At 44.7% G+C, this 18,769-nt stretch overlaps 1 protein-coding gene across 2 annotated transcripts in view; it reads left to right on the top strand.

The window, feature by feature from the left end:
* Positions 1 to 17,355, top strand: part of LOC119456270 (leishmanolysin-like peptidase) — a 36,749-nt gene extending 19,394 nt beyond the window's left edge. The window contains exons 13-18 of one of the 2 annotated variants that reach the window (XM_049669654.1): positions 509 to 641; positions 3,742 to 3,831; positions 3,938 to 4,007; positions 9,957 to 10,090; positions 12,161 to 12,313; positions 13,319 to 17,355. In XM_049669654.1, the coding sequence (XP_049525611.1) occupies positions 509 to 641; positions 3,742 to 3,831; positions 3,938 to 4,007; positions 9,957 to 10,090; positions 12,161 to 12,313; positions 13,319 to 13,474 (736 nt within the window). In that variant the 3' untranslated portion in view covers positions 13,475 to 17,355. Of the gene's footprint in view, positions 1 to 508; positions 642 to 3,741; positions 3,832 to 3,937; positions 4,008 to 9,066; positions 9,217 to 9,956; positions 10,091 to 12,160; positions 12,314 to 13,318 lie in introns of those variants that run through there. The other variant, XR_007467581.1, reaches the window with a different exon arrangement.
* The last annotated feature ends 1,414 nt before the right edge of the window (positions 17,356 to 18,769 follow it).

Below are 18,769 nucleotides of genomic sequence, written 5' to 3'. Positions count from 1 at the left end.
ACACTTATTGGCCGTTCCGCTCAGGCCAGTGCATACACACAGCAGCTCAGCAGGAATGCTAGTGTGCTTAAAGTGTGCGTGTGCAAAACACTCATGCCAGCAGTCAAAGGCAGAACACTTCCCTGGCTCTGCCACGGAGGCGATTGAGTGTAGCGTTGACGTTGAGTCCACTGTCGTTTCTGCAACCAAACGCACTCTGCGTCTTTGGAGACCCTCTAACCCTCCACGCGTGAGCTGCGCATCGGGGCAGCACGACAACGGCGGCAGCGTCACTGTGCTTTGAGCGTCCATATAATTGCTGACGCAATAAAATGGTGGTGATAGTTGCCATTTTCGACATCCAGTCACAGGACAAAGTCAGAAAATTTTAATGCCACAGACATCGGTGTCATGAAATTGAGGCATCATAGTGGTGCCGTAAGAGAGCTAAAATAATTGGGCATGTCTGAAAAATTTTGCAAACAAATTTCATTTGTCAGATATACTTTTTTCATTTTGCTTTGCGCAGGGGCCTGACCATCCATCCTTTTTGTGACAAAGTGAAGAAAGACCCTTTGGAGACGGAGTGCACAGAGAGCCGAGATTCTGTTGCCTTGTGTAATCTAGTCGACCATGGTGAATACCTGCCTATGAGGTTTCAGGTTTGTGGGTCTAAAATGCTATGCATTATTTTATGAACGTAATAATAAGCTAATATTTCTTTTGCAGCATGAACATGCCTGAGATACAATATTTTAAGGGCATGTATTCGTCTCACGTTGCAGTTCACTTAAATGAAATAGCAATGAGACCCGAAGTTGTGAATGTTATAACCATTTACACTGGGACCAAGGGTTCTCAAACAGGGTTTCACAAAAGGTATTTTAGTGTTCCGCTAGCGGTAGCCCAAAAATGCAAAAATGGGAAAAACAGAAACCTGTTTCTGCCCCATTCATTATCAGAACATTTATTATTTAAATAATTAATGTTGCATAGCATTTTGAATTTACCTAAGCCACTGCACGCACATGCACTTTGGTAGTCTCTGCAAGAGATCAGTGCGGCGGCAGCGCGCAAGACTCGTCACTGTGCGATTTTCGGGCTTGCGGTATCCGTGATGAATGTTTTTCATTCGTAATCACAAAGGCGGTTTGTAGCACATGAGCGAGAATCAGCTTGGAAGTTTTACAAGCATGAAGGGCCACTTCCGAATTTGGCGGTGTCTGCTGGTCGAGTCTTGTTGCTGACAGAGGACGATATTGACCACATATTGTAACGGGTTCACTGGTCATGTTCACGTGTGATTTGTTGTACAGGCATGTCATTGTCAGCACGATGCTGTTTCGATACAGGCCGGTTTGCTACTGCACTGCTTGGTTTCCTCCTTATCCGGAATAAAAATGCGCGACAAGCGTTTCGATGTGTGTGAGGGGCACTGCTGTAGGTCAATGTAGCTGCGTGCCGAGCGGTGCAGGCATTTGGGCTTAGCATTGTGATCGGTATTGAAGACCATTCTGCAGTGCAAGTGACTTGTGACATTAGAGTGCAAAAAAAAAAAAAGAACTTTTGTGCATCTGATACTTCGTTTGCGTCAGGATGCCGTTTATGGTGTGCGGTGCCTAGAACGGTAGCCGTATCGTTGGCATGCACTGCACACAGGAGGGGCTGAACCAGAGCGCGGAGCGTTGCGAGAAAAAGGAAAGAAAAATATTGCTCGGTTATGTATTATCGTGAGTTCCTCAGTCAAGAGCAATCGCCTTCGACATTTCAGATAACACACCGAACTTTGAATGTCAGAGGCCACATGCTTACGTGGATGCTGTGCCACTTCGCTTATTGTTTTTCTCACATGGCTACCATGTTCATGCAACTGATGCTCAAGTTTCTGGTGAAATTTCATTTAAGCATGTTTATGGCGTCACATAATAGCCAACAAGATGTTTATGGGGCTATGTAAAATTATTTTCATTTTTGATGACCTCAAAGGTTATGTTTAAGTTTTTGATAAACTACAAAAATAATAAATCTTTGTTGAAAGAATAGAAATGGTTTGTTGTGCAAAATTTTGATAAAAGCTGTGAGCTATATTTTTAACATTTCAAACAGGATCTTGTTATGCTGCTCTACACTGCAAAATTCGCTGAAGCAAAGCCTATGTTGTGGTTGAGAGACGTCAGTGAAGTTTGTCCCACATCTACGTTGGCCAGCGCCCGCACTGAAAACACATCAGAAATGTTTTCTTTGTGGTTCGAGCTCAAGAGCAGCAGCTTTTCCTGTTTCTTAGCTTGGCACAGAGTTGCGAGAGTGAAAATTAAGACAGACCAGTCCTAGAGCTATCTGTTCTGCAGAAACCTTACAGCAGTATATAAAAAGCTGCATGGTTGTAATCGAAGCATTGAATAAAATTATAATAGCCTTGTCTTGCTTGTTTGTATGTGATGTGGAGCTTTACAAAGACATACATTGCATCCATTTGTGCATCATCTAAAGCTTCTGAGGGAAAAGGTTTGAACCGCATGAAATAGACCCTTTTCTTAATTCGCAAGTGTGCTTCTCTGCACGTCACATTTTTCCAACTAAGGCGTCACCTGTCAGGTCAAATAAAAACAAAGTGCTTGTTGCACATGCTAGGGTTTGTCTCTTGTGTATGGTTTCATCATGCGTTCCACATCTACATTTTTCATGTCATAAGACAAGCAAACTGTGCTGATACACACTGTTTGCAAAAGTGATTACACCACCATTAGCTTGGCAAACTGCCTCACACGAAGGCTAGCTTTAGAATGCTAATATGGGTATTAAATATTGGGGGCCATTAGGGAGGGCATCTGTGTATAGTACTAATAGCATTGTTTTTGTATTGTAATTTAATTATGTCATTTCACGAGGCCTGCTCATTGCCTAAAAACAGGTGCTTTAAAGTCAGTATTGTATTCAATATGCAAACAAAATTTTCTTTAGTTTAGTTTTGCATAGTGCTAATCACATGGCAGGTTGCGTAATTAATTTCTTCGCATTTTGTTCTGACCTTTGGTCATTTTGCAGACATGTTACAAGTGCTCATAAGTTAAACTTGCCATTTCAATTGCCACAATAGGCCACCACAGTGCATACAAAATTAATAAAAAATTATTTGCTATTTATATGTATTCTGCATTTTAATAATTTAATATTTGTGAATTCCCAACTGATAAACTGATCTCGTGACGAGTTTCAATACGCCACCACTGCTGCAAAGGATGCTGACATATTTGTAGACCTTAAGCAAGCTTAAGAGAAACTTGGCTTCAAAACACGGTTTTTAACCATGACAAATCAGGTCAGTGGATTGACACATTTGAAATTTGTAAAAACTATACCACACACCTCTCATGTGTAAAAGCGGGACAGTGAACAAGTATTAAACTAATAAAACGCTTCCTTGCGTTTAACAACAGCATAGCGGGATGGTGATGAGTACCACTAGCAACATGGCTGCCACGAAGGCAGGTGTGCACAGTGCTCTTAATGCCGCGAGATTAATCTATTTACAAAAAATTTGCTCCCATCAACAATTTACTGGAAACTATTTTCAGTGGCTTGGCCATCTGACTTGGCCATCTCGTGAAATGAAATAGAATGAAATTTCAGCAATAAGTGCGGTCGCAGAAATATGGCTGACAAAAAAAAAGCAATATTTAGTGCACTTTACTTGTTGAGTGAATGAAATGCCTCTTACAAGAGTGCACACACAAACTTGTCTCATGTTTTATGTCCTTCCAGAATTTTGATTATATCCCTGGTGTGCCTTCCACAGACCTAGGCAGATACGGTGGTTCTGTAATACTGGCAGACTATTGCCCTTACATTCAGGTAGGCTGTGCGACAAGAAAAGTTCTGCTAATATTCGTAAATGTTACCAATCATTTTAGTATTCCTGTGTTTTCTAACACCATTGTGTGCTACATGTCTGTTCCAGGAGTTCACTTGGAAATCGAAAAACACTGTTGTACGAGGATCGCAGTGCCAGTTTGAAGAGAACAATCCTCGTAAGTTCATCTTTTTCACGATGACTGTGATGTAGACTGCAAAAATGTGGTGTAGTATCTCATGGTTGTGCCTATAATTTTGTAGCTTTCTAGCCACAGGCAGGCTCATGCAGGTTCATGAATTTAGCTGGAACCTTAGTAATATATGATTGTCCTGCTAATTTGGATTTAGCAATCGTATTGCATGCTCTGTGGGTTTTTTAATAGTGTTACTAATTTCGGCAGACTAAAGACAGACAGGGGCAAGTGTCGTTTAAGACTAACATTTATAATTGAGAAAGCAAGCGTAAAAGGAAAGAACACAAAACAACACGCACGAGCTAATTCTACACATTCCCCAAAGTCCTCAGATATCATGCATTCATAAGTCCAAAATATTTACATTGAGTCTACCGACGTGACCACGTCACCTCGTCGTCGCTGCTTCCAACGACACGTCGTTGGGCCCGCCGATGCTTCGTGGACTCGACATCGCTGTGTCTGACGTTCGGCCCACGGTTGACCTGGTCAGGGCAGTAGAGTGACCGAGGTGCCTGGATCGCCCGGTCAACTCCACTAGCCTGCGGATCATAGCCGCAGGGAAGACCGGGGAAATGGCACCGTCGGCCTGTAGCTGCGGTCTCCGGTGGGGCGCCCGCTCAGCTCGCGGTTCGTGGCCGCGGCAGCTGAAGAACAGCTTCACCCGCCCTGTCCGGCCTCCAGCTCTTTCTGCCCCTCGTCGTCCCAGAGCGTAGCTGGGCTCCTCTCCTGCTACCTGTCTCTTCTCTGCCTTGGCCACCTAGCCGCACATGCATTTTTCCACTTCTTCTTTCATACCTTCCGTTCTTTTTTTGATCGGACACTTTCCTATTTTCTCACTTCTTTTTCTCTTAATCTCTTCCACAGCCTCCTCGTGCTTTATTGACCTCTTCAAATCTCCTTTTTCTTCATCTCCCTACTTCTTGCTTGGTTCATGACAAATAGTACCGCCCTTTTTAGGTGTCAAAGGGACGAGATGGCCTACCATAAAGGTGCCTGAGCTTGTCACCGTTGCTGGATTTTGGTGACAGCTTTTACAAAATAAAGGGGTGGAGAGAAGCAGAGGCATGAGAGCAGCAGTGCAAGAAGGGCAGGCTATTGGTTGCACGAGCCTGCATGGACGTGCAGTTTGCTGAAGATTAACCCAAACTTGGGGGAAGTTTACTGTGAAAGCAGTTGAAAGTTCAACACTGGGTTTGTAGTGTCTGTTTGTCCATTTCATTACGCCATCATTGTCATGTCGTCAGGCCACCTTTCCCGCTGCTACCACTGGACATCAGACTCGCACGCCTGCAACAAACTTGCAACACGCCTGCAACAACACTTGTGAAGCAGACGTTCTAACCAGTGAGCTATTGTATGACATTTGCGCTTGTGTATTTCTGCAGGGTTTTGTGCTCCACATTACAGCAGGCGATTCCCTAGCGGACAAGGACAATGTTACAAAAGAGCTTCTTCTTGGGCAAGTTGGTGCTGAGATTTCCTAGGTATACTTTATTGTGGCGTGAAACACATTTCGTGAAAAGGAGACAGAAGAAAGGAGACAGCGAAGTGCCAATGTTGGAGACAAGGAGACAGTGTTGGCGCTTCACTGTCTCCTTTCTTCTGTCCCCGTTTCACGAAATGTATTCCCGCCACATTCAAGTATACCTAGGAAAGGACAATGTTGTAATATGCATCACATAGTTATTCTTGAGGAGATACAGTAGCAGTCCCAGAGATAGCTTTTGGGGAGTTGGGTGATTTTTCTTTTGCAAAGTAGCGTTCCCAGACAGAGCATTTTTATTTTTATTGTCCCGGGTTGTAGGTGTGAGGGGGGGGGGGGGGATGCTATTATTAATCAGCAAAAGAGAAAGACACAGCAGTGGACGAAGATAGCTTTATTTATTCTTTGTTTGATGGGGGGGGAGGAGGGGTTGGTGAGTGGTAGGCAGTGAAAGAGCCAAGTTTCTTTCTTTGGCGAAAAGATAAAGATGATATAATTTTGTTTACAACTTGATGCACTTACTTAAGCAGCAGTGTTTACGAACCTATAGTGAACAACTTAAACATTTGTGGCTTCAATAATTCGTATTCCTTCATTACTCAGTCACACATCCTGTGTTGTGCACATACTACGTCGCTTCTGAATTTAAAATGCTATGGTGAAGCTTTGTGACAGAACTTCGATAGTACTATAATACAGTGCGAGCTTCACTCACTTTCAGTGAGCCACTTATCGACTTGACATCATTCTTCACTGAAGAGATGTTTGCATAGAACTCGAGTTCATGGCTTTGTGTTCGGTCAATACTCTCTCAAGTTCTCATCTAACGACACCTATTGTTAATTGAGCACACTCGAGAATCGATAACACTGGTAAACCCATGCAGGGCTACTTTCTGTGTTAAAAGACGCCTTTGTCAAAATTATGGCATCAGATGTCGTAATCGTGCTCGCATCAGAGGCGTAATGGCTAGCAGCTTCGAGATATATGAAAGCTTTGTCTCCTGACACATGCCCATGGCCTGCATTTCGGCCACTCAGAAGATTGCCAAGATGTTTACACTAAAGGAAAAATGTGCACAGTGTGCCACCGCCGGCATTGGAGGACGGGTCCCGGAGCTATTTTTGTGCCATTCGCAGACAGCAGAGACCTGTAAGTGCGACCAGTTAAATTGTGCACACAAGGCAGCCAGTGTCATCCGAACCCACAGGACGGCTCATTTCACACTCGCATTCATCTAACTTTAGAGGAGGCAACATCCATGGGAGTATGGTGCCACGATGTTCTGCTGGCGAGGAGGATGTCGGGGCACCCTACATGGGAGGTGATACCTTCATGCTAACACGTGACTGCCACACCGCGCATGTTTTTCCTGTAGTGTGGCCGTGCCTTTAGGTTGGGCTATCCAGCAGCAAGAATTGCTTTCTTCTTTACCTTCTCAGCGAGAAAACTATTTTCCAGTGAAAGTACTTTCAATCACTGACTCTAAAAAGAAATTATTGTCACCATTGAGCAGTTTCGCCTTTACTACCTGCAAACACCCGCTAATCTGCGACGGTTCTGCAGTATAGTAAAAGCTTTTCTCATGCTTCCGCACTGAAGATGGGGCATAGGGGGTGTGGAAGGGGGGAAGGAGTGGTGAACTCAGAGGGACGAGTGTAGTCTATAGACGAAAGTTGATGATTTTGCCGCGTGGTCAAAGAACATGTGAAGTATGGTAAAGCCTATGCTCCTGATGCAGCTGGTAGAGAAGACGGCTTGATGGGAAGTAACAACGCCCCCAATTGTTGTGTCAACACACAGTCTTGAGACCAACGCGGTGAGAGGCTGGGTGTGACTTGGTTGTGACCACAACGTTCTGCTGCTATAATAGGCAGGGCACCTTGCTTTCTTGAAATGCCTGGGTGACGGAGGCACTTAGCACCGCGTTACTAGCATAGCTGCTAAACAGGTGGCCACATATGCCAACAAACACAAATTGAAAACGGGCGACACAAGGAGAAGCCTTTGATAGGCACAAAGATTCCACGCACGTCTCCAGTCTGTGATCGCCGTCATGAATGGTTTGTCTGCCCAACGTGTAGCTGACCGCACTCCGAAGACATTTCTATACTTTTCTCGGTCGCCCACATGTGCTCGTATACCTCCCTTTCTCTGATACTTTGTTGGAGACAGTGACATGACACAATCGAAAACGATTTGAAGGGGGCAATCCGCACCCCCTTTCTTGGGACCGCTGATGAGGAGATAGTGGTGTGCTCTGTGAGAGGCTGCTTGGTTGTAACAGTAACTGAGTTTACTGCCAGAAAATCACTGAAATCTGCTAATCTTTCTTCTCCTTTCTTTTTTCTTTTTCCCTAATATTGAAAGGTTCCTCACAAACAACTATAGTATACTATACAGTTACAACAGTGGTGTTCTAAGCTTGGATTCTGCCATCTGCTGCACTGCTATAATTGTATGCATATTTCTGACGCAGGTAGAACGCACGTATTAGCAGTTCATGTGGCACACAAGTGCCAGCCAAGTAGTATTGGTGATTAATGTCACACATCAGCGGCTATGACCCATGTGTTATGCACTTATTTTCTTTCAAATATGCTCGCTTCATTAGGATGTGTCATGGTCACTTCACGCTGGTACAAAGTGCTGCTTCACATGCTGCTGGGCCCTGCAGTTAATGATGCGTCAGGATGAGGGACAAGTCTCTGTCTAAACTCTGTGTTCAGGTTTATTCAAAAGGGAGCGTAAAAAATAATAAACATCTAGCCCTTCTAATACATCTGATAAGAATACACATACCAGGCAGCTAACTGAACGAGCAAGCGAGATGCAGACACGTGACGAAAAGCAGCGCAAAAATACAGGAAGAAGTCAAGAATGGCCAACCAGCAGAAACAACCAATAGTTATTGCATCTTGATGTCAGTGTATAGGCTACAAAACCAATGCCCATAAAAAACAAACAAGGAAAAACTATGTCACCGCTGTGAATGTGGTGTCATGTGCTTGATTACTAGTTGACCTCATTGCAGAGCAGTGATAGTGAATGCAGGCTGACGCAAGTGCCACCGATTTTATGGATGGCAAATGTCTTAAAATCTTGCATTTGCATTGCTCGTGGTGTATATCTAAAACTGTGCGCTCATTAAACGTAGGCTCACAGTTGCAGTTCATGCAATGTTTTTTACACCGCTCCTCTGTCCCTTCCTCCCCTCCTGGTCCCTCTACGTCCACCCAAAAATAAATAAATAAATAAAATATTATAAACCTGCAATAATTGTTATGCTGCCAGAGCGCAGTTGTGCATGTTGAAAGTGTCTTGCAACTACAGTGGCAGTTGAATATTTTTCAGAGAAACGTTCTTTACAAGATGGTAACATGGTGCTGTAAAGGGTTAACATCAACACGGTTGATGTGCATCGTTTTGCTTGATGTGACCTGCTTTCATATCTGCACAAATACATTATGTCTGAAAAATACAGAAACCGCGACACAGGACAAGCAAAGAGCACAGGACAGGGCGCTGACTAACAACCAAATGCTTTATTTCCAGAAGCGGCATATAAAGACATCATTGAAGGTCACATAAAAGAAAGAAAAAAAAAAGAGAAAGAAAAAGAAGGATAAGCATTAGCCACGAAGATAATCCAGTTCTTTTGTTGACAGCGTGAAGGACGCAGAACTGACGCATGCGTCGCTACTTGTGAATATGCAAAATTTCTCGAAGATTTCACGTGCATGCTGTTCACGATATCTTCTAATTATTTTTCACTCTTCAACGATTGGGTTGCAAACACACATGTTACAGTGGGTAGCCAGATTGACTGGATGGGTTGCCTTTTATTGAAGCAGCATGCTTGCGCAGGTGATCGTTTATGCACCTCCGCGCAACGATTACATGTGAGCGGGATTCTATATACGACCTGCGTTGTGCAATTAATGAACTTGCGAGCATGCTTCTTAGAGCAGTTTTTTCGCGAGACAGTATCCACCCCGTTGGCTATTTTGCACAACCCGCTCAGTTTGTTAGGGGCATTGCACATAACCCTCACTCCTGCCTTAGCCGCAATTTTCATAATGTTATGGGAAACACGGTGTACATATGGAATGACAGCAATCCTAGATTTTTGAAGGCTGTGACTGCAGAGTTTGTTTTCCGGTATTCTTTAACTCTTTCACCAGGTCACCAGCAATGCTGCACGACACTCTAGTCGGGTAGCCTGCTAATTTTAGTCGGCTGACCTGTGTTGAAAAGCTCTATTCAACAGAGTGCTTGCACGAACGCGTGAGAGCGACTCGCAAACATGCCTTATCGATGCCTCGTTTTACGAGTTTGGAGTGTGCGGACGAAAACGGGAGAAGCCCTTTCTGTATTCTTCTAATGATGAACCAACCAGCCCCTTTGAACACGCTGTTAACATTATGTCTGTCTTCTTTCTTCAGAGGAAGAGAAGAATTTTGCACTGGAGTACTACGGGCCTGGCTCCAAGTGCTTCAACCACAACAAGGAGATGTGGCAGGAACGGACATGCAGCCAAGTGCGCCAGTGGCAGCATTGGGGCAGTGGTTGCTACAAGGTGTGTGGTTCACTGTGACTGGGACCAGACATTCGTGCACCTGCGGGGCGCTTCAGCCGTGACCTCGTGGTTGAATGTCCGCCTCCACAGTCGGAGGACATGGGTTCAAAATCATGCTGCCCCCAGTTACCTACTGGTTATCCAAATGGGCACAGACGTCCCCTTACCCAGCACCCGGCTTTCTTTGGGGATGAACTGTCCTGGGAAAAGCCCACACCATGCAAATCTTGTTGCTACCTGTGGGCACAACAAAGTCCTGTCAAAGGGGATGCCCTCAGGTTGGGGAGAATGTGCGTACCTGTGGTGCGCTTACATTATCAACATTGAAATTTCTATGGGCGTAAAAGGTGAAGGGGAGGGGGGGGTTGAAGACGTTTACCAGCTCACACAGAGTAGGCTCCTTCATAGGAAAAAAAAAGGAAGAATAGAGGTAGGGGTGTATGAATACCGAATAGCAGATGAATTTGAATTGAATATCAAATAGAATATCGAACATCACAAAAATTTATCACGGAGTATAATGCTGACTAATTTTGGCCAAAAGCATGGTGATGCACGTGCTCAAGAGTCTCGTAGCATTGCATAACAAGAATGCAGCAAGCTATCGGTAATTTGGGTACATAGAAATCAAGATATATAGCGCAGTAATTTATTAAAAGGGAACTCTATATTAGTGTACCAGCACTGATTACAGCTCAGTTCTAGTATAAAGCTCTCGAAAAAATATATATATCAATAGAATGTTAGTTGTATAGAATGAAGCGATTTTTTTTTACCTCTGAAGCTAAAGAATTAATGATGTTATGTTGTACTGAATACCAGTTAGGCTCTTAGTTCATCAGTGAACCTGTGTATTATGGCAATCTTTTATTGCATAGAAAGTTTTGCTTTCCAGATTTCATTGAAAATATAGAAGGGCTTTCCAATCTTTATGGCAGGTGGATTATCGTAGGCCAATCTGCACAATAGATGAAAGTGCAGTTTGTGCATCACGTGACTCAATCACCGGAGCGCTCCGCGTGTAGCTATCATCGATGCCATGCGGGTCGACCACGGTCGGCACCCACAGTAAAGCAGGCGCCTTTTCGTTGTCAGGTTCAACGTGGCCACCTGTCACAGATTTTGAAATCGAGAGGGTCACGGGAAGTTCGCGTGATGCTCTCCCCGTTTCCTCGTCAATCTGCCGTCCACGCATATGAATGCAGCTGGGCGGTCAGCGAACTAGTCGCATGACACTTTCACCCCCACCATGTAAATCAAAAGCTAGTATTGTGACGGGTTGCTCGAAGCAAAAAGAGATCGATCTACGAACGGTGTCGGAAACGAGAGGCCGCTGTATGGTCTGCCGCAAAGATGGCGGCCGTGAGTAACATTATTGTCATGACAAGCCAGAGTAAAAGAGGCGATGGTTCATCGCGCCATGTATCCAACACAATCTGCGTGCATTCTGGCATCTAATCGGCCAGATCTTCGCACATGCTATCGCGCCTTCCTAAATATACGCTGCTTTTGGTGCCATTCCCTCTGTTTGCGTCGTGTCGCGTTATCGTTTCGATTGGTCCTGTCAACCTTGACAAACTTTGTACTGACAGAGGCGGCTCCGGTCGACGCGTCGCCGTTCTCTGCATCGGGCTGCGTCGGGTAGAGAAGCGCTCGTAGAGACAGAAATCCGCTTACCGGCGGCTTGTCTGCAGCACCTCTTTTGCGCTGAAAACAACCGAGTGAGGCGCCCGCTTGCGCGGCATCGAGCACGCGGCGCACGCAACATGCGGCACTGCGAGGGTCTCTGCACCGAATACATCGAATATTCGAAAAATCTAGTAGTTGATATTCGATTCACAAATCAAGTTATTCAAACGTTCACTATTCGATGCGGTGATATTCGAGTATTCGTTCCCCCCTGAATAAAAGCAAACTGAATGTTGATTTGGTGAGTTAAAGTTTCAGTATGCAAAAGAAAAGAGGGGGAAATTCTGAATATTATAAATTGCAGTTGTCATTAAAGCATTCGAGTTTCTTTGGTGCTTTTTGTTTCAGCACTGTACAGTTATCTTCTCATATTTCGCGCAGTACTCATGCTCCAATGGGCGACTGCACATAGAGGTGGCCAACCACACGTACACGTGCTACCACTCCAAGCAAGAGATCCGGATTCAGCTGTACGCCAATGGCTGGCTCCACATCGGTGCTATCGTGTGTCCATCATGCCGTGATGTCTGCTCAGTAAGCACATGTCCCTTCACTCATTGTCAAGCAATACAGTATCTAGATCTTCCATGAGCAATAGACTTGGCGACAGTCAGGCAATCCACGGCTTGTGATCCTCTCATTTCATGCACCGCCCATGATGTTTCAGAAAAACATGAGAGGTACAAGAGCGTGACATCATATACATACTCAGAAAAATACCTAGAGTGCAAGAAAAATGAGGCACAAAGAAGGTGGCACACAACACAAGCGCTCATGTGTGTCATCTCGTTCTTGTATCATCTTTCCTGCACTCTAGGTTTTTTTTCCAGGAATGCAATACCAACTAGCCCAACCATTCATCCTATCCTATGCGTGATGTCGTGATTTTTTTCTTGCTAATGTGTATACCTAAAGCAAAGTTAGAAATGCATGTAGGAAATGTTCAACGAGATCAAAATTTGCTAAGATATCCACTATCTGCAAAAAAAGCATGTCCATTGCTAAACAAGCATGAACTCTGCTGTGCCTGGTGGGCTCCTTTCTAAAATAACAGTGACTGTCATTTATGGAATTTTGTATTGCTTTTTTGCTGTCAGTGTCCGAAGAAAGGGGATAGCGATTCTCATGTGGTTACGTTATGACTGGAAGATACATATTCAGAGAAAATGAGTGTAGCCCATATCCTAGTTGAGTATAAGTGGAAGAAATTAAATTGGGCAGGCCATACAGTGCGTAGAGCAGATAACCAACCAACGGTTTATGTAAGTTAAAGAATTGGTGCCAAGGAAAAGGAAATGGAGTCGAGGACGGTGGTGGTGAACAAGAACAATGTGGTGTGATAAAATTAGAAAATTTACAAACGTTGGACAGAGTCAGGTGACGCAAAAAAGAGACAAGTGTATATCTCTGGAAGGGGCCTTTGACCTTCAGCCGACATAATATAGGATGCTGATGAATTAATTGTTCGTTTGTTTCATTATTTGGAGCAAAAAAACTAAATCTCTCCAAGCAATGATAACCAGCAATCTGTTGTTGCAGGACGATAGCATGGAGTGTGATGCAGACTTGGTGAAGGCAAGTTACGTCCAGGCCGAGAAACAGTTCCACAAGGACATGCTGTATTGCCACAGTGTGGACCTTCGTGCTAGCACCGTTCTGTGCTTAGCACTATGCCTTCTGGCTGTCATTAGGTGACGAATGCTTTTACTTGGAATGTGAGGTGAAGATCACCTGTTGTGACCATTTTGTGACAAAGGAGCAAGCTTACCAGCAAGTGCGCCGACTATAAATTGTAAACCCGATCAGAATTTGAAGCATGTCACAGTGATGGCTAAATTGTTGCGCTCTTAACTCAAAGGGGCTCTGCAAAACCCACTGCTCTCATCGCAGCAAGTACGTTAGACCAACCCCAGTGCAGCACATGCAATGGCCGTAATACTCATCACATGCAAACACAACGAGCTTTTCTTTCTCGTAAAGGCAGGGCAGTGGTACACTCGCAGTTCAGTCATGGCATGACACAGAACATGTATTGTTGTCATAGTAACGGTGTTATCCTTTATTGCGATAGAAATTATGTGGACACTCCAAGCGGATTTCTGCCGTCGCCGTGAGGTTCCATATAGGGTCCAACGGTGATGAAATCGTCGCTGTGCGTCGTATGCTGTATGTGCGAGTGAAAGTGCGCGTCCCTTGCGCGCTTTCACAAGGAGCAAATGCGCGGCGGAGAGCAAACGCGACTTCTTCCGTCGCGCGAAAGGCCAAGGGGGGACGGGAGAGAGGGAGGGGAGAGGGAGGGAGGACGTGTAGCTGCGGCACCAAATGTGTGTTTATATAAAAACATTGCAAGGCGAGAAGATGGTAAAGACTTCCGACATTGCTCGACGAGTGTCCGGTTCTGATCTCATCGAAAACCTCCGAGCCGCCCCCAGAGGCACCGGCAACAGTAACCAATGCCGAGCGCGTTCGGTGCGAACGCGGGCAAAACGCCGACGGCATTGACAGCAGTTCTGCGCGTTTTTATTCTGCTACATGTCCAAGTTTATACGGCTGATAAAACTACTATCCTTACTCTGTACAGCTCTCTACTAATTTGCTATCGCAATTGATGCTTCGCCTTTCGGGTGAAACTGCGACATTTTTTGTTATTATCGAGTTAAAAATAAGCAAATTGTAAGTAAGTGACTAAATAAGGTGGAAAGCAGCCGGTTTGGGACCTTGACTCTTTCAATTCATAGTCAGGTTCCCCATCCAACTGCACCACCTGATGCTGGTGCAGAACACATGTGCTAGAAAGATGCGATGCCTGATGGTGCATCTGCAGGTCTCTACGAGAGAACAGAACAAAGTAAGTTCTAGAGTGTTTCACGCAACACTGGAAGGGAGCCATTGGCAGTGCAGCTGATCGAGAACAGGCACCAGGCTGTATTGCATGACATCACAAGGAATGCTTTTTCCGCTTACGTCATCATGGCAGTCTCGATGCAAAGTCATCTTCTATCCTCTTTTTTGCTAGTGCACCTGTAAGTAGGCTCTGGCCTCCTCTTCCACAAAACCTGCCAATTGTGGCTTTCATGTGTAGCAAGGACACTTTTGGTTCTGCATAAACATGTCTGTAAAATAATACAGGTGTCCATCATCCTTCTCTCTCTATTTAGTGACAGGTCAAGAATGCAGCAGCGGGCGTGCCTCAAAGGAAACATGCGTACATGTGTCAGCAAACCACCTGGTCCAATTCTTTCTCTCCTGCCTTCTTGCTATTCACGTCTCTACTTTCGACTTGCGCACTGCCTTGAGAGAATACCCCTCTCAAGACTATTGAACATGAGTATAAAATGCATGTGCTGCCTGGCGTGCTATTGAGTGAGCAAGTCCTCTTGGTGTGCTCACAACAATCCTCCCGCCCGGTAGCTTAGTGGCTGTGGTGTTAAGCTCCTGGGCTCAAGGTTATTGGTTCGATCCTGGCCATGGCGGCCGCATTTCAATGGGGGCTAAATGCAAAAACGCTTGAGTATTTAGAATTAGGTGCACATTAACAAATCTCAGGTAGTCATAATTAATCTAGAGCACTACGGCATTCCTCATATTCTGATTGTGGTTTTCGCACCTGAACCCCAGAATTTAATTGAATTTTTACACCAGTCCATTTGACATTGTGGCAATGCCCAGGGCGCTTTTCTGAAAGGTCTATAAAATAGAATGAACAACAAAAACAGGGAAATGTGGGCATTGCAGGGGTCCCCTTTATATAGAAGAGCTGAAGCACACTCCTTCTTACACTTTTGTGTGCTTCAACTTTGTCAACCTTTTGATGGTGCTATCTATCTATAACTTACGTGTTGCCATGTCAAGTGTTGCCCTTACTATAAAGCATTGACAGTGCTGGCGACTATAGTATTAAGTACAGTAACACTCGCGGTGTGTAGCACTAAATCAGACTCGGTAAGCGTTGACAGCACTGTGCAAAACAACCTCCACATCGCTGTTAATCTGAAATTGGGCTGCAATGTGCACCATTTGGCAGTGTTTGCTCATTCGTGTAAAAATAGTCATTACATGTGAACTTGTGCAGGGACGTACGTGTGACTTGATGTGGTTTTGTTAGGGCGGAAAGAGAATTGATGACAGGTCTGTGTTTCGTTGTCCGTTCTCAAAGGATGGATAACTTTGCTGTGTGTGTGTTGCGAATAAGGCAGTGGTTCTGTGTGTGTGGCCACGCATACTAAGTGTAGGGAAAGTGTGTTGCCATTGGAGTGAAGCTTTTAGCCTTTGTGTTTCACAACCTTGCTACCTGTGTATGCTGAAAAGCAGAACACCGGTGAAAAAAAATGGATATTTTATCGATACACACAGCCTCACGTGCTGCACAAATGTCTTCAATCATAATATGCCTCTCACTATGTGCCACATTTCAGCTGTGTCCCCGTTTTCTTCTTTTTCGCACACACTTTTAGGGCATAAATTATTCCATGAGAAAGTGAATTATATAACAGCACTTTCTTTTTTTTTTTTTTTTCTTTTTGAAAGACGTTACAAGTGAAGTTCAAGAGTCGCTTGCTGCATTTTGTTGCACTTGGAATGTGTGGCGTTAAAGCTAGAGACAGTTGTGCATACTATGCTACTATGCATACTATGCTATGCATACAGCATACTATGCTAGAAAAATTTTATTTCGAAACTTGCACTAAGCTTTAATCATGCTTGGCAAACCACCTCCTGCAATGTGCCAGCAAGATCTGGCAAATGTGGGAACAAGTTTTTTGTACCATGCAGTGAATTCAAAATCAACAATCAAGTACCTTTTAAAGAAATAAACTGTCGAAGTTATGCACAGTATGTTAGTGTAGCTCTACTATTTGGCCAGGCAAAGACAATTTGCATGTGCTAACTTCAACAAGGGGACAATTGACAAAAAAAAAAAAGTGTTCAATTGTGGACCTATATTTGTAGTATAATGTTTAAGACAACCAGTAAAGCTGACTCATTTTACTTTGTATGCACTGCGTTGCATCATAACATTATTAGGATTGAAATAGCAGTTAATTTCTGCTGTGTTTAGCCTGTTATTGTTGTCCTGGAGGAATAAGCCTTGTTTCCCGTTCAATGCAGTGTGTGCATTTGAAATTGCCAGAATTTAAGCTTTCAACATTTTTAATATATATATTTACCTCATATTAGACGGTCGTCTTGTTTTTAGTCCTTTAAATTTTACATCATGCCTCGTACATTCCCACCAGCATCACATTGTTGTTGCACAAAGTAATCATGTATGCACTTTATGTTGCAATGTGCTGTATTACTGTGGTTTTGATCATGCCTCCTTTTGTAATGGTTGACATGTTTTTTATGTCTGGAGAAGTGGCTCGAATGTCTGGAGATATGGTTCCAATATCTAGATGAATGGTGTTTGCCAAATGTAGTTCATGCATACATTTCCATGTCAGTCATCTTGTTTCTTGCATGCATCATCAGAGACTGTTACTTTTATTTTTGCCTATTTTCTTTCTACTGATAGAGCCTGCGTTCAACCTTTGCCTGTATGTTTACTGGCATAAATTTAGCATTGCTGACAAAAAGACTTGTGATTGTCCTTGTTACTTTTGTTATTTTCACCATTAAGAGTTTTCAGGCCTGTGGATTGCATAAAACATGGGTCCACTGAGCAGAGGCATTATTCATAATTTATTGAAACTGAGCTTTCTTCATGGTCACTGTGTTTGCATCTTGAAGGGATACGGACACAAAATCTGAAAATTTTATGAAAATGCTGAAAATGAATCCTCAGTGTGTGATTACACCGAAAAGAAGCAGTCACTTAGCTCATTTTTGAGCCGATGGCTTTATTTTTGGCGTTTTTGTGAGCGCGCGCCTCGCCACCCGACCCGCAGGAGTTGGAAAGCGTGACGTCACGATACCCTCGTCGGATAGCCAGCCGGCCAGCCGCGGTCATTCGAAGCGCGCCGGCGCCGCCATCGTTAGCGTGGATTCGAGTTCTGGTGCCTCTACCAGCGATGAGTACACATCTGAAGGCGAGGACCATTCCAACTTGGCAAGAAATATTACCGCTTACGGTTACGAGCCTTCCGCGTCAAGCGACGAAGAAGACCAGGCGGCCGTGGAAGTGCCAGTCAGGTTTTCGCGAACCGTAGCGCGAAGATTTCGCTCTGCACCAGACACTTGTGCAAGAATTATTTGTCATTTCCTCTGTAAACTTGCTTTTTCAAGAGCGCACGCAGGCGAAGCAGCTGCGGGGTACTTCAGCATGGACCGAATAGTAGTTTATGGCGTCAGCGTGGACAACTGCTGAGAGGTATCAGTGCCTCCGAGACTCTCACGTCCACTTCGCCAGCCGCCCGACAGATGGCAGCACCTGTCTGGCGTTCTCCCCAGTTTTCCCCGCTTTTAGCCTGTGAAGAAGCAGAGCTGTGTGTGTGTCTGCCCCGCTGCCATGTAGGACCGATCTCGTGAGTCGCGCTCGCGCGCGCTAGCCTTGTATTGGTTTACCATGCTTTGCCAACATTTTTAAAGACATTGCTGTCTTCGTGCCCAGCCTCGGGGCATCTCGCCCCAGCCTCGCCCTCACACTGCTCAAGAAGGCCGCAAGTTAACGAAAACAGTACCGACATCTTTTCGCCTCCTCTTTTCAAACGCGCCGCTGATCATTTCTGCCTTGGGTTTTCGTGAGAAGAATGATGGCACAGTGTCAGGCTTTAGGCGTTGCCTTTTGAGCGGCATGCCGAGGCTTTTCAGCACAGCCGGGCTTGTCAGATAATCATCGTCGACGAAGTGGTCCGCGCAAATGAAGTCATTTTTTAGAGGTCTCCAGGCTGGGCATGATGGCTGACAGGTAGGTATCCAAAGTTTACGCACGTTCTCGTCTCTGGGAAACCTGTGCGACGGCGTGTCACGACCAACGATGTTGTTATAACAGCAATGTCTGGGCAATTTCCTTCCGCCGCGACGAATGCGTCAATACCAAGCAACGACCGC

The sequence above is a fragment of the Dermacentor silvarum genome, chromosome 6 (genome assembly GCF_013339745.2).
Source record: "Dermacentor silvarum isolate Dsil-2018 chromosome 6, BIME_Dsil_1.4, whole genome shotgun sequence".
Lineage (NCBI taxonomy): Eukaryota > Metazoa > Arthropoda > Arachnida > Ixodida > Ixodidae > Dermacentor > Dermacentor silvarum.
The sequence above is the reverse complement of the archived record's forward strand: the minus strand, read 5'-3'. Positions and strand labels throughout refer to the sequence as shown.